Source organism: Falco peregrinus, chromosome 3 (assembly GCF_023634155.1).
Source record: "Falco peregrinus isolate bFalPer1 chromosome 3, bFalPer1.pri, whole genome shotgun sequence".
Classification (NCBI taxonomy): Eukaryota; Metazoa; Chordata; class Aves; order Falconiformes; family Falconidae; genus Falco; species Falco peregrinus.
In genome coordinates, this window is record NC_073723.1 from 45,461,184 (window position 1) to 45,477,874 (window position 16,691).

The 16,691-nt window shown below is 39.0% G+C and overlaps 1 protein-coding gene across 2 annotated transcripts in view; it reads right to left on the minus strand.

The window, feature by feature from the left end:
* The window catches only part of NKAIN3 (sodium/potassium transporting ATPase interacting 3), a 367,883-nt gene that overhangs the window by 184,003 nt on the left and 167,189 nt on the right, over nt 1-16,691 (minus strand). For both annotated transcript variants that reach the window (XM_055800856.1, XM_055800855.1), the window contains exon 2: nt 5,886-6,023. In XM_055800856.1, the coding sequence (XP_055656831.1) occupies nt 5,886-6,023 (138 nt within the window). The remainder of the gene's footprint in view (nt 1-5,885; nt 6,024-16,691) is intronic.

A 16,691-nucleotide genomic window follows, 5' to 3' on the forward strand; every position in this document is an offset into this window, starting at 1 on the left:
TTCATTCCTTTTTGTCACTCAGACTCTTCTCTGAGGACTGAATATTCATTTCCTCATGAGGTTTTCTAAGATGTTCATCACTGTAATGTGTGAGAGCAGCATAAACATTAACTAATTTATTTTGTGTTGTAAGGGAATGATACAGCTCTCAGAATGCAAATGATGTTCTGATACATGCAGAGATTACATTCAGAAGTATTCATACATTATAGACGTCCAACTTGAGAAGCTTAAGACTTCATTTTTCAGAACACTTGGGGTTATACAGTGCGTTATAAGCTCAGTGCTCAGCTCCCTGTTGGCTGAGAATTCAGCACTTGTGCAACTTGGACCATAAGGTCTCAAGACAAGAACTCAGAACACAAGGGGAAAACAAAGCATGTGAAAAGTTTGGTTTAAGTGACTTGCTTTGTGTCAAAAAAGGTTTTGGTGGTTGAGAGCAGAGGTAAAACTCAGCTACCCAGCACAGCCTTCATAACAAAAGCGATCTAATTCTTGCTGCCATGTGCCTCATTCTTCTCGTGTCTTCTGTTTTCTGCAAATCAAGTTTCTATTCTATAGCTGCAATCAGCAGAACACCCCAAATGTCTGCCCTTTCTATGGCAACGGAGGTGCCCCTAGAAAAAAACTGGTATGCACCTGGCACAGTTCAAAACTGCAAATATGTAAAAGGATCACGTTAAGATTGCACATGAGGGCTTCAGTAAAAGCATTTCATAATTTTTGAGTGTTTCTTACTGAAAAATTTGTACTACTTTGTGAACTTTATGCGCATGTGTGTAACTTTATATGTATATACTTTCATGGTTTAAAACCAAATTGTAACAATATTATGTGGCATCACACTAACACCTGTTTGGGTCATGAAGAGAGGTGTAATGTTTAGACCATGATGAAGACCTCTCCTTTTTGCTAGCAGAGAAACTGCCTGCAGTCCCAAGTTGTTGTCCTCTGTGTGAAGGGACATCATGCATGTTGGCAAGACATTTGTTGTCCATGGAAGAGTAGTTAGGGTCTGAAACTTCAGGTCCATACTGATCCTCAGGGTTAATTCCCCTCCCAAGGCACCTCACCTAACCTGTTTCATGACCTGAGCTGCCATTCAACATCTCCAGCCCCATGTCCTGATCGCTATACCCTAACTGTCCTGCTGTGTCTGCTCACTCCTACTCCCTGACACCCAGTGATCCCTGCCCCAGTTCTTTGGCCAGCCACACTCCACCCGCCCTGGCCTCGCTGGTCTCATGCTCAGCATCACAACTCTCACCATATCTGGCACAAAGAAAGAATTTTCCACACAGGTTGAATCAATAAGAAGAATTGGGGGGGTTATTTTATACCCCATATGACGCACTACTTAAAAATCACCTGGACATTTTCACCTAACAGATTCCTTCTGCTGGAAGGACCCAGGACACCGGTGATAATCTTTACTGATTTCTCCCCATGATGCACTGTATACTTTCTTGCTTTTGGTCTTTTGTACTAAGTATTGTATACTATGTGGTGTGAGGAAGCATCTGGAATCTTACTATGTGGAGAGAGTACTCCCTAAACCTTACAGGTTAAATGTTTACTAAATTATTGTCCAACCCGGTAGGTTCCTTTCAGATCCCTTTTCTTAATGTCAGCCTCCTACAGGTTAAAAGTTTATTAAATTATTGTCCAGCTCAGTAGGTCCCCTTCAGATCCCCTTTCTTAATGCCACTCTCTACAATAGTAATATTTCTATACCTCTTTTGACTCTGCAGGTCATACTGAAACCGGTGCAGAGATACCTTTCATGTACCAGTGAAATAAAACCACTTCTAGAGTTAAATCGTTGATATTAGAGGGACATAGTTAAAAAAAAAAAAAAAGGGTTAAGGAAAAATGCAAAGGATGGCTGCTTAAACTGAAAGGTAAGAGAGAAAAGGGAAAATGCTATGTTTGAATATTACAAGGATTGTGGGATAAGTTAAGTTTTAACAAATAAACTGTCTCAAGTGGGTACTTGATCTGAAGCGTAGCACCTCCTCTGACGGTGTCTTGGCATTAGGAGAAATGAATGTTGGCTCAGGGATACTTCAAGGAAAGGCAGCAACTACTGAGTCATCAGATCAACCCCCTGTAATACCTGGCTGTGCCTCAGAGGCATCAGTAATTGCAGAGCCCCTACTTAAGTCATATTTGTGAAAGATGACAAGGAAAATGGCATAAATCAACGTGATGGAACAGTGACAACTCAGGACTTACTAAGAAGGATGTTCAAGGAGTAATTTTGGCTGCCTAAATATTTCACGTGTGTTCTGAGTATAACATTTGCCTGAATACTGTATAAAGTGTTCTGTATAGCCTTTTTTTCTGCATTTTTGGTGTGTTTTTTTAATTTTTTTTTTATTTTAAGAAAACGCCTCCTGACTTTTCTGGTGTACACATTGCCTATATATCATATTATTTAATGAATTAAATTAAAGCAAGTAAAGCAGAGACTTCCACCTTATATTCCTACTATTGAAGTGCATTATTTTCATCTCTGTTCATTAATACATTTATGTTAAGCTTTGGGCCAGGTTTGTGCGGTTTTAGCTACATGACTCATCGTTCAGAAGGCTTTTGAAGTCTCACATCAGAAGTAGGAGAAGGGAAAAACCCCCAACTTTAACAAGTATCTTGTCATCATCTTTAATCAATTTTAACAGCCTGAAAATCTTGCTGGTGATAGCAAGTTCTATTAAGAAAGGAAAAGCATGCACAGGGAAATGAATCATAGCAGAGCTCTGAAGCTGTATGACAGGTGTGTTATAGAGTAGTTAGAACTTAAATTTATCTGTTTTTTATTCTTTGCAAATGTTTGGGTAAGTTTCAAATGAGCTAATATGAGAAAATTAGAAATCAGCTCTGCACTTTTATGTCCCCTGGGAACTTTGCACTGATTTAATTCAGCCACAAAACACTCAAGTATTGAAAAAGCACATCCGCTTCATGACAGGACAAATTGTTCATAAAAATAGATCTAAATTACTAATTAATACAGAAACTATTAGAAATAATTATTGAATTTAAACTAATTAGGACACTTGGAGTTAATGCTGTTGCTCCCCCCCTCTCTCTGTGTCTCTGTTTCCTAAGCTCTGAGGACTCAGAACTTTACATATGGAAAAGGAAATTCCAGATTTCTTTCAGAATCACTATCCTTATAGTCCTGTATCTGACGGACTGTAGACAAAGAACATCACCATCTTTATCTACTTGGAATGTCAATTGTATTCAACAGAGATGCTTCATGACACAGCCATTGCATGGCAGCTCTTAGAGGGTGAGGCATTTTTTTGTTAGAAAGATCTCAGACCAAATTTTATACCACTGAAACTATGAAGGAAAAGTAATTTATTTATTCATACTTTTAATCTACAATGGCTACGCTTTTGCTGCTGTCAAAGAGATGACTGCAGCTTATGTAGTCATTAACTGTTAGTGATAAACTAGCTCGCCTGGGTTAATGACAGTGGAAGAGTTAGAAGCATGCAACTGCTTTTGTGTTTACTCAGCTTCTGTCGCAGCCCTCACTGAGCTCCTTGGCTCCAGGTACCTGCACCAAAAACCTGCTTAATTATGCCTGCAGAACTATCCTCATATTTGACTGCAGTATAGATGCTTCAAGTTATGGTCCTACATTTATTCACTTACTTTCCCACTCCTACTGTATATTAAATTTTGAGGGGTGAAAACACAATATACACAGCATAAGATGGCAAAGTGAAAGCTTTTGTGTAACTTCTTTTGTCAGGGAAACGTCAAGGCACAGCCCTCATCACACAGAAGATAGATAAAAGACATTCTCTTGAGGTCAAACCAAGGACCCAAGAGCTGGTCATCTTAAATCAAGATCCCTAGCAGGGTATGACAGAATATCATGGGGACAGTTTGCGCCCACATGTGCCAGATCAATTTTGTGTAGACAGTTTACAGAAGTAAACCGTTGTATCCGACGTGATTCTCTCTTTATTTCAATTTATTGCATCTCCTCCTTCTGCCTCCGCCCGCACACTGCTGCTCCTGACTGTGCAGTCCCAGTTCCCTGCCTTGTGATGGCACCGGCACCCACTGGGAACCTCACAGACTGGATTCAGCTCAGCAGTCTAGCAAAAAATTCCACTTTTTGCTAGGTTGGTTTTCTGACAGCTTAGGAGTGGAACCGGCTTACTGAAGGGTCTCGTTAACTGCTGCCATAACTGGTAGAGAGGGTTTGAAGTATTCAGCCAGGGAGAAGAACAGTGGGAACTGGGAGGCATGCAAGCCACCCCCTTCTGCTGGTATCGAGCTGTGAGGATAGTTCCAGACAACCTGTGTACTTTCACTTTTCAGACTTCAGGATTCGGCTCAAACTATTCCTGCTACACTGGGAACCTTATAGTAGCCATAGAAGTTGCTCTAAAGTCTTGATCTTCCCAAACAGTATTTGCACCTGCTATAGCTTGAGCTCTTAAATATATGCTTAAAGTTAAATCAGAATGTGAGTTCAGTTACATCTGAAGACAAAGTATCTGGCTGAGGTGTTTCTTAATTTAATTAAGAGACTTCTACCTCTACATTAAAACAACTTTCACATAGTCTAAAATGTTCATTTACATTGGAAAAGATACAGAAACAGTCAACATCTGTTGTGCTTCATTTGAAAACCAAAGCAGATTCCACCACTGAACAGCAGTGCTGAACCTGAGGGGCAAGAGATTTTGGGATGTTGCACCCACTTCAGGCACGAATTTCCTATGTAATTTTACAGATGCCTACCGTCACTTGCTTCCGATGTCTTATTTATAAAAAAGAGAACATAAAGCAGAAAGGTGATTCATCAATATAGTTCCCCAGCCACAGGTATAGAGAAAAGTGCTATTATTTACATCAATCCATTTTCAATTACTTATAGTCTGCTCAGAAGTCTAGCTAATATGAGTATAAGGAACCTTGGGTACACTTTTTGTTCAGTTTTTCTTTTAAGACATAACAAAGAATTACAGGATTACAAGCTTGACTAGAAAAGCTTTTTAAGTATTTGTTTAATGAGGTTTCCCCTGTAGACATTTATTTCAGTCTTTTGTGAGGAAAAAATAAAAGCTTTAGCCTCCTTAAGTCCATTACTGACAACACAACTGAAATGTTCCAGATACAGACACTGCCAGGTAAAGACACAGTATTCATCCATTCAGAAGAGACTGTGGGGGAGGAAAAGTGGTATTTTTTGTTGGCAGTTTCCTTCACAGCTTTGGAAGGTCTTTTTATTCCTGGCTATGTTGAGAACATGGGGAAAAAAACCCATGATGCTTCAAGTTACAATCATCAAGACGATTTCTAACTATTTAGGGTCAAGGCTGTAAATACAGGTCTTAGCAAAATTAGATGTAAGTGAGAAGGAGATTTATTTGGAACCCACAGGTCACAGGACTGAAGGAGTTTCTATAGTCCTTGTTTCTCCCTGTTTAACATGAAGATGTAGTTAAATACAACTTGACCCTTACAAATACATGGTTTTTAAAATGTCCATTGATTCTGCTTGTCTATTGCAGAGAGCAACCTTTTGTATTTCTTTTATTCATTCATACATAGTCTAATTGTAGATTTTCCCCATGAGTCTTTAAAGAGTCCCATTCTTTAAAGAATCTTACTAAGGACTTTTATCATGGTCAGAATTTTGGCAGCACTTTCTCTAGGATACCCGCTCTTGATAGCTTCCAAAATCACAGAAATGCCACTCACTAGTTCTAAATTTGCAAAAAGACATGGAGACTTCTAAAGTTTCTACGGAACTACCATCTGGTGTTTTCTAACCAAGAAAATTCTGCATTGTAATATTACAGGTTTTAAAACCAATTGCAAAAAAATAATAGATAATAAATGAGACTTACCACAACTATATATCGAGGCCTAAACTGGATGGTTCCAAACAAACCCAAAATGACAACTATTATTTGTAGGAAATTGCCAAGGATAGGAGCCCACTGGAAACCAAGGAAGTCAAAGATCTGTCTCTCTAATGCTGCCAGCTGTAAGAAAACACATAAAAAGAACATCCACTTTTTAATTACAGGTGAGACAGAATACTTGACATTTTGTTACTTGCACTAGGCTTAACCAGATAAAAGTATGGCAAAATTCTGAAACTATGGTTCCTGTCAGCGTTGCCAGTACACTGGTATCTGAAGATAGCTACCAGTCAACATACAAAACATCTAATAAAAAAGCACTTGGGAAAAACTTTAATTTAAGAAAATATTTTTTAAACCCTTATATAGTACAAAAATACCTCTACAAACCAAATGCAGACAAGCTTGGTTTTATTCTTATATGCTGAAAACTCTAAGGGTTGACAATATTTATTTAAATACAAAATTTGTCTTAAACAGCAGCTCACCTAGGTTGAGCAAAGCCATGCAAACTTTGCTATTGTTACTGAAGTATCATCATGCTCCCTCCCTTCCCCATGTCTTTGTTTTCTTCGATTTATCCTCAACTAGACTTGACTGCAAGTTTCTCAGTTTATTTCTAAAGGAGACAGATTTTGACCAAAAAGGGCAGAGCAGGCTCAGAGGAGTCCCAGATGAGGCTACTGGGTATGTTCCCGGGAGTTCCCTAATGCAGGAAGACTGCTGGGATCTCCACACTACCTGAAGCATGGACTGAGGTTCAGGTAGTGAAAGGCTGTAGAAAAAGTTGGAAGACCTTGGAGTAATCTGTTTCAAAATCAACAGCCAAATGAGCTATCTGAGCTCTGCCATAATCTGCTAGGTTGCTTCGGGCAAGTGCAAATCAGGAAGACACAGTGGCAGCCTAAGGACTCTCTTCGCACTGTCCCCAGGGCCAGAGGTGGATTTACATTGGTGTGGAAATGCAGTAGGCTAAGAAACATCAACCTTTATCCTTGTATCAGCATGTGGTTCTTAGGTAATTCTGCATTTCTGAATGTTAAAGGGGGGAAAAAAAAGCCAGATTAAAATTCTTCTGCAAACACATTTGCTACTTATTTCTGACAACCCAGTCTATTATTCTACAGATGCTAAAATCAACTTTCTCAGCAGCACACCTGTTGACGTTTAAACTTGGTTCGATATTGTTCCAGCCATAGCAAGACTTTTTTGAGCATCTAAACAGAATCCTACTGAGAAAAAGCTGAGTTTCTGTGCTTGCTAAAACATATTACACATCTACTTGATTTTACTACATTGTTACAAACCCTAAAATTTACCAAAATATGCACTTAAAATATTTATAACTGAGACAGATGGAATAAGCATGGTCCTGTGAATACCAAAGTAAGTATTCTCATATGTGGGTATTTCACACAAAACTTTTCATTTTTCATCATGGCCAGATTCAATCCTCACCTACAAGATGGGCCTAGGTGTCACTGAGAGCAGAATCCATACTTTGTGTACAAAAATATTCCCTTACACCAGTCACGAAAAACACAATCTTTACGTTGAGGTTATAAATATAAATCTAAACAATGAAATGAACAAAGATAGAATCACCAACTTGATGCAGCTCCGCTGCAGTGAAGTTACATTGACTTTTATCAGTGAAACATCTGGCCCAGTATATATAAATGAAAAATTATCACACAGCACATGATGTTATATGGATGGAGTTGCCAAATCAGACTAGAATCTGCTTATCAGCCACCTCTGCCCTGACATTCATTAAAACTGTCATGTAGCCTAGGTCTTTGCCTGCACCAATAAATTGATGGTGCCCTGCAACACTCCAAGCATGGAAGGCAGCTCGCTTAGGATTGCCTCCAGTTGTGTCCTTGGCTCTGAAACAGGGCAGCCATCTGCAAACTACATACCTATCTACTCAAAATGGTCCCTGGGCACAGGTGAAATGTCTGGGATGACCGCTGGTCACAAGGAGCCCAGTTAACATGATGGAGGACTCTCAATTGCTGACCAGCACCCACAGTGGTATGCCACTGTCTGGCTTCTTTCCCAGGCACATGTGAATTTGCTGGTATAGAGAACATTGACCATAGTGGGTATTTACAAAATTCATTTCACACAGCTGGTTCACTGCAAGTGATGGCTGCCCTTAGATGTTTTATGTAGTGTTGAAACACCTACAGCTGTCAGACAGAAGCCTGCAGCACAGATATGAATGAAGCTTTTTAGTGTATGTCCTTTCTTAAACTGGTCCTTAGGAGCAATTTTAGAGCCATGTAGATCAGCACCTTAAATGCCTGAAAGACATAGTACTGCAGAGTCAATGAATATAGCCACTGCGCTTTGCCAACAGACCCATGTCAACACTCTTGGTACTCAGCTGATGCCTAAACTGGACCAGGCAGAAAGTTTCCCTTCATGTGTACCTCCTTGATATCTGCCAAGCAAGCTCTGAGCACATCTAGCAGGACCGGGCTCCCACAAAACAGCACAGCGGCCACAAGCATCTTCCCAAAGGTGGTTGTACAAATGTGTATATGCACTGTAGACAGACATACACATTAAAAAAAAAAAAAAAGAGAGCTTTTTTATGGATTACTGTGGTAAAGGCACCCACCACAAACACAAATAAGTTTCAGTTTCCTCTCCTGCTGCCTACCGAGGTGTATCCATCCCTCTCCTCCCACCTCCTACCCATTAGGATACCGAGGAAGAAAGCTTCTCCTTGAAGCTCTGTCACCAGCCAAAAAATACGAATTTGTATTTAGTGAGTTAAAAAAAGAGCACAAGCAGAAACATGAGTCTACAGCCTACTGCTTATGGCACTTATCCAGGATTGGGGGAGTTGATTGTATTTCTTGCCTGCAGGGCTCCTTCTTTATTTTTATATACAGTCACAGCATGTAAACCACCAAAGGAGTGCTGGAAGCAGGACACCAAACATATAGCACTATTGCTTCCCCACTAACAAGCCCTTTCACTATCAGGCTATGCAGTACGACTTTGCTGTGCAGCTAAGTCTCATTTATTTTGCTCTTGTCGCCAACACCGAGTAATTTGTCTCATCTTTAAAGCCCACAGAATACATTAGTGGGGCAAAAAAATCTAAAGAAAACAAAGAGGTAGGAGGCATGTCTGTCCTGCTTAAATTGCTGCTCTCTTCTAAATTAAAAAATTTTCTTGCAGACAGCACAGATAGGCACTAAAAACCTAAAAATACATGCTAACGGCAGAGGAAACATTAAGTTCTGTTTTCTTTATACCATGGACAATATGCACTGAACAGAGAAAGCACATAAGCACTGCTGTTCTTTTGTTTAGTATTTCACTCAACAGTCCCCAAGCAGAGGTGAAAGCCACAGACTTTTTAGCTCTGTGCAGATGAACAAAAGCAGTCCCTAACCCAGTCTGTGATTCAGGTAATTCACTGCACAGACATCATCAGAATCAAGTGAGTGAAACAGGTAGCTGTGCACAATTACAGGCTGGTTTTATACAGGTTTGAAGAGTCAGTACTGTTTGCACAGATCCAAAATCCCAGTAGCCACAAGTGGCCACCAGATAAACCTGTGCCATGCGGTGCAGTTGGGAAGAAGCAGACGCTACGACCGTTTCACTTGGAGTTATGTGAATGTCAGCAGTTTGAAATGCTTCACCAAGAACATTTTGATGATAAAGAGGCTGCTTTTATCCAGAAGTTTTCCCTCAAGGATTTCTGCTTTCATCACCATTTTCAGATTTCTCTGAAAACAGCAAAAAAAGCCTGAACCCTGAAGGCAAGGCAGAGGTTCCCAAAATTAGCTGGCTCAACTTCTCCCATTGCTAGAAGACAGGTATCAACTTAGTAGGGTAGAGGAGTCTGAGGCTGGAGAAATGGGGTATACTTGATGTGGCTGAGTTCCTCTGGGGTTTACTATCAACTCACTTCCCTAACAAGCACATTAGGAGCAGCTGGCACCTCCACTAGTCGTCATAACTAAGATAGCAAAACTTTGGGAGTATCCATCATAAATTGTTGTTTGATGCTGGTTTTTAATGATTAACATAAAAGTGGAATAATAACCCAAACCTAAAAAAAGAGGGTTTCAGTTTTTGCAAATTAAATACTGGAGGTCTGTTTTTAGTGAAACCGATGTCCAGTTGTGTAAAAATTTTCATGAGAACTTAGAAAAATCTATCAAAGTTGATAGAAAATAATATTTTCTTATCATAACAACACTTGGAAAATGAGACATAATATTTCTTATTACTGCTGCCAAGGGAGCGCTTTGTTATTTAGTCATCGTTAGCATGGAAAATCTTGTAATGTAAAGTGCACAACTCAGGAGACCAGGATTAGCAGTAAAATGCTCTAGTGGGACTACATCAGATCACTTAATGAAGATGTGCCACATTTGTTTTGTTCTTTTACCTCTTTGTTTCACTAAGTCTGTCCAGGCCACATCCCTCTTTCTGCAGAGTGCAAGAAGGTCCTAAGCTGCAAGACTGGGCTGCATTAAAGTCACACAGGCTGAACTTTCTCTGCTGGCCATGCCCAAGCTCTTTTCTGTTAAGAGCAGCATAAATTTTAGGTGAGCTAATCTGTTTGAATTTTGAGCTTCTCCACCTAGATGGAGCAACCAGTGCAGCACATTTGGAACATCCTGAACAGGAATAAGTATGGATGCTGTAGCCTTAATGCCCCATATGCTGCTTATGGTTAAGGAGTAACAAAATAAAAGGTAAGGCGGCAATCAGCAATGCTGCATAGGTTCTACAGAAAGAAATCACTGAGATGGTCCTAGCCAATGGAGAAATCAAAAAGCATTTTTGAGAGCAGACTTCAACACCCTCTATAGAGTAAACCCCTCCTCTAAATGCTCAGGTCCTATTATACTTCAAAATACGTTATCAGAAGCTGTCTGAGTGATGAGACACTACAGCAGAGTTACAAAGTCAACTTTTCAAAATGAATTTAAAAACCCAATTTTCACTTCTGTCAGAAACCTCTTGGATAAGTCAGTTTTATATTTTAATGGAAAAGCTTTTATAAATGACACATTAATTTGAGACGACCAAATAGATCTACATCCATAACAGAAGGAGCAACTGGATCAAGAAGCGGTTTCATATGTAACAGATCTTTTTAGAAAAGAAAAAAACTAAAAGTGACTTGATATAAATATAAAAACATAAAATTGCTTAATATAAAAATAAAAGGCTAATGATATATAGAAATAGCTGAAAATTTGATAACCTATAAATTACTGTTTACAAAATTATGCAAGTATAATCTACTTTGCATCTGATATCAAAAAGCTGCTTTAATTTGTCATGTAAGACAATCCCTAGAAATTATAATCAGAAAAGTATCCATTCTATATCTAAAAAACTTGTATTGAAGAAATCTAACAGCAATCATAAAATTAAATACATAATAACTGCAGAGCTGTAAAAGTACAGAGTTTTGAAATGTTTTTTTGAAACAAAAACAATATAAAAGCTAGGAAAAATATACAAATTATTATGACTTCTCAAATGGACTGTTTCCCCAGCTTTCAAAAATGAATAGTATAGAAAAAATGGTGAAACCAAAAATTACAGTCCAGAGCATTCATATTCTAAGTTCAAGTCAGGAATGATCTGAAACATTTGAATTAGGCATGTAAGAGTCAGAGTTGGCTGATGCTGCTAATAATTATCACACAAGAAGTGCTAGTGCACATCTCATCAACCATAATAACTATTGCTCCCAAGGATGAAGATGTTTTCTGCAAAACTCTCTGCTTCATTTTATGGTCATATATTTAACACGTGGCTTCAGGAAGGTTTTCCTGGACAAGATGAATCTCTGAGGATTGTTGTGCCTGTTACTATTACCACTAGTTTCCAACATGCCACGCTGAATTACAGACATTTTGGTCCAGTTTGGCCGATGCAACTGTTAAAAACTGAACTGGTTCACAAGTCTCCTCCAGGAAAATCCACCTGGAGCTTTAAGGACCCTCTGTTCTGAAACTCCAGAACATCTTTGATGAGCTCAGCAGTACACTCATCTTTCCCTCCCAACCCATCCTTCTGTCCTGTCCCATCCCGTCCCATCCCATCCTCTCTCCTTCCTTCCTTCTTTTCTTCCCTCCTTCCTTCCGTTTTTTGCCCAGATGACTGTGAATCCCCAAAAAGCTACACACCACCACAAGGAAGAGAGTAATGTCGAGGCAGGTGAGGAGCAGTGTGATCTGCTTATACCACCTTGTAGCCTGGGTAGTTGGCTGGAATAGAGAAGACCTTGGATCAAGGTCATTTTTAGCACTAGCCACATTTGACTTTTAAGCCCTGTCTTCACATTCCAGCGCTCTTAGGTGTGCATTTCCTTTTCCTTGACAGATGTTCCACTCAGAAAACATTTTTTGTAAAACCTTGGGGCAAATGCACAATTTTCACATTGTACTTCTACATTATTTTGGAGAATAGGTACCTTCTAATTTAAGGGAAAAAGACATCAAAAAGCTACCAAACTAGTCTGAATAAAACCCCAACGTTGGAGAGTAAAAGACTGACTTACCAAATGCTAAAATCCAAAGTTTCTAACAGAAAAGCAAGAAAGTTAAAAATATAATAATAAAAATTTATTTGTGTCAAAGACTGACCAGTAAAGCATAAAAGAGTTTCTATACGTTTTTTATACTCTTGCTGTAATTTCAGAATCTTACTGACAGCCTTGACTTCAGCAAGAAGGAACATAAGATTTAACATGAGAGAAATGCCAGGTTTGTAATGGAGGGGAGAACATTTGAATCCGAAGTGGAAGGGTGGTGTCAGATGATCACTCTTGGCTAAGAACACTATTTAGGAAGTTACAGTCCCTCAGCTAAAGGTTACAGCCCCCTTACCTGTGACATACCGCCTTTCAATAGAGGCTTCATAACCAAAGATGAGTGTAGTCTGTGTTACTGTGAAATGTTAAAATTTGACTTAAATCACTTCTTTATACCTTCGGTGACAGTTAAAGCAATCATCTGACCCCGGAGGAGATTCCCATTAGATCTGAATTCACTTGTCTAGGTGAAACACTAGCTTCTGGGTGATTTTAAGATGATAATCCCTTGTAACAGCTCACTAAATACATTTATAAGATTATGTGGCATGAAGGTTATTGAATTTCAAGGAAGGTTCTGAGTAAATCACTAATGTTTATAGTAAGTTCAGTTTCATGGAGCAAAAGAGTAACTGCTAGCTTTCTGACAAGTAATTGTCAAAGAAGAAAAAAAACCCCTGATGATCTAATATCAAAAGTGCTCTTGCAGTGTTGGTCAGATAGATAGGTAATTGGCTGTCACTTGGTTAGCTGTAGAACTGCATAAAATAAAATGCAAAAAATATATATATGCTGAAAGAGCTCAATAAAAGAATAGTAGCCAAGGTTAGAGAAGGCCAAAGCACAGAAACAAAGAAAAGGGCAGATAAGAAGAAAAAAAAAAAAAAAAGTCCTTCATTTTAAGAGGGTCTGTGTTGCCTTTCAACAGTGAATGTTACTGTTATTCAACTATGCAACTCATATGGAAAATATTGAGAACTAGGTAACAGTCTTTCCACCATTCCTGTAAGTGCTTTAGTGAATAAGTTAATTGGAGGATGATGGTAGTGATAGTGCATAATATTGCAGAAGACATCATGCTTTTAGCAAAATCATTCAAAGTATTTTTTCTGAGAAAAAAAAAGCGTCACTCCAATAGTTTACCAGCAGTTCTTCAATAACTGCTTAAGAAAAAAGGTAAGTAGTAAGCAATATAGGCTCAATTTTTGGAAGCCAATACACTGTACTAATGTCTCAGAACAAGCCACCACTACACCACTGGCAAAGTGGTTGATCTTATCTGAGAATTTGGTCCATAGTGTAATAAGGAGAGCTAGTAAATGCCAGATCTTGGAAATCTATAAATGTAATTATAAGATGCTGAAAGGGTTCTCTTCAATAGCTCATTTTCTCCACATCTTAACAAATATATATATATATATATAGTATCACTATGTAACATTATCCAACAGGCAAAGAACAAAGGTAATTCTTAAAGGAAAACTGTTTTCCTAGTTACGTGTACTACAAAAGGCTTGCAGCTACACCAGTGGTGTGCAGGAAGCTTTTGAGTGATGAATTTGATATGCGGGTGCTGAGTACTTTCACAAAACAACATAAGCCTCTAGTTTTGGCTCTGGCAAAACTTCCACAGAAGTCAAAAGAAGCTGCGACTGCATCAAGGCTGCAGGACCTGGCTCAGAAAGGCAACAGTAAATTATTGAAGAAGCTCATCAGCATGGAAGAGTCTGTTAATATTTGTTCTGCAGGGTTGCCTGACTGCAGTCATATAAAAGGTGGCATTAAATAGTCCCACTTCCCAGAAAACTACAGGTGCCATTGTGATATACCCGAGGCTGAGTGCTACATCTGTACCAAACAGACTCTATAAAAATGCAGTCACAGTCTGTGGGTAGCCATGATAGGGAAGAAGCCAACTATTGTAATAAAACCCTGCAGCGCCAACTCGTTACAGCCCAGTGATTTAAGATTGAATTTCAACCCTCCAATGAAGCTGTAACTGATCCCAAAACACTGAAGTCAAGCCCCTTGGCTGGTTGACCTATACAATCCTGCAAACAGCTGGAATGAACATGCTTATAATGGCATTTAAGACTCCCTTGGTTGTTTCATTTAAATGCCAGCACACATAAAGCTAAAAACAGCATAAGAGATGGTTATAGGTTAAAGATCTTTAAAGATTTCTATCTTATCATGAATGACAAAGTCCAAGTCAAAGATATTAGATAAAAAGTAAAAGAAAATTAAAATGTTTCTTCTTTGTAATTATATCAAGCTACATATGCAGTGGCTCTAATTCAAAAGAAAGCTTGTATTTGCTACACGATTATATCCTTTCATATCGTCAAATCCTAAATTCTCATAATGGTAAGGTTTGGGGTTTTTTTTCATTCATTTGCACATTTGAACACATCCAGTAAATACCTTCTTTATAGGCTTCCTCAATCACTGCTTAAGAAATGGTGGAGTAAAGTACTTATTGACTAACAATAGTGAGAAACAAAAGTGGTTACTTCTACTTTGAATTCCCAGGGCATAGTAGGTAAGGCAAGGAGGTAACTGGTGATGCCAGCACTTGATAACAGTGATGCTGACAGCCCCAGATGCCTCCTAGATTCTGATGACTATGGTATTCAGCCAGAAAAAAATAATAAAAAGAGAAAAAGAAAGAGCTGAGAACACTTGCTGCAGGATTTGTACCCAAATCCATTCTTAGAATAAACAGACCAAGTGTGAGCATGTGAGGGGAGAGAGGCTTAGATGGACACCCAGGCTGCAAGGCATGAGACTAATTGAAAACCTGGTAAAGAAAACAGATAAAACAGTATTTACAGCCTCTAGTAGATGAATGGTGTGCTCCTTCTGGCTAAAGAACAACCTGCTACTCTTACAAAATGCATCAAGGACCCTTTAAGGCCCTTTAAACCCCCAGTTTTTAATGTAGGCTCCAAAAGAAGAAAGAAATTAAACCAAATGGAGCTCTTCTTCCATGAGTAAGGAAGTTCAGAAGGAGCTGGACAAGTCAAACAGTTCATTCAAGGTCCAAGTTTAACTGACTCAAATTGTTAGATACGAGCTTTGGCATAAAACATCAAACAGCACAAATTGATTCATGCCCGATCTTGTGAAACGTTAAGGTTTCTCACAGAACGGTGCATCTTCTGTTAAGGTTTAGTTTGCGGTTCCAAAGAGGCAGTACATCTTAAACAACCAACTCTCTTCAGGCAAAATGAAGTATTAAGCCAAGGCAGCAAAGTAATAAAAATCATGTGCTGCCTGTTACCCCTAATTTGAGTCACAGCACAGAGCCTATTTCCACAGCAGGGAGGAATTCAGATGTCTGCCTAAATAACTTACTTCTTTCCCCAGAAAACTTCTCTCCAGTGCTCTCTTAAGTCCCAGCTATACAAAAAATAGAAGAATGGAAGAATGCATCTGCTTAAGATTCACCAGATGCACACAGGAAAAACAAGCAGTTTAGCACTGGTCAGAAGTCTGACAAGGCGTTTAAATCAATCCCTGAGTTGCACTTCATTCACTTGCTGTCAAATGCCATGTTCAAGCAAACTAGAAACAATCATAGATCCTTTGGCTTCTTCATATGGGTTTGATGAGAATCTCTGATACTGGATCATTTCCTGTTGCCACAAAAATTACATAAATGTTCTTCCCTGTTCACAGCACAGCAACAATATCTCTCTACCTCATGAGTTGTTTGGCCAAGAAGGGTTGTGGTGAGCACAGAGGATGCACTCGCTACTTCCATATGCTGAAAAAGCTGATGCTTTTTTTAATTTTATGAGACAAAAAAGTATTTAGTGAGTATCAAATTGACCTGAGTGTCTTCCACAGTCTTCTTTACTGTTGTCTTTTCTTTTCCTCCTTTCAGAGCTCTCCCTCATCCCTACAAGCAGCCCAGCTCACCCCTTTGAGGTAAGTCCAGTAAGACTGTTCATGACATTATAATTGAGCAAGTCAATTTACACTGCTGTTAGGAAGGTTTAAGTAACTGGACCTAAGGCAGCAACATTTAGAGCAGATGACCAAGCCCATTATTGCAAAATAATAAATACAAAGCTGCTCTTTGTTAATTTTTCTGTATAATCAAAAATATCTAGTGCTTCTAGCAGTTGTGCCTGCTGTATGCTGAAATCCTACAAACTCTCAAATCACAAAGCAGGACCTGGACTGGTAGATAC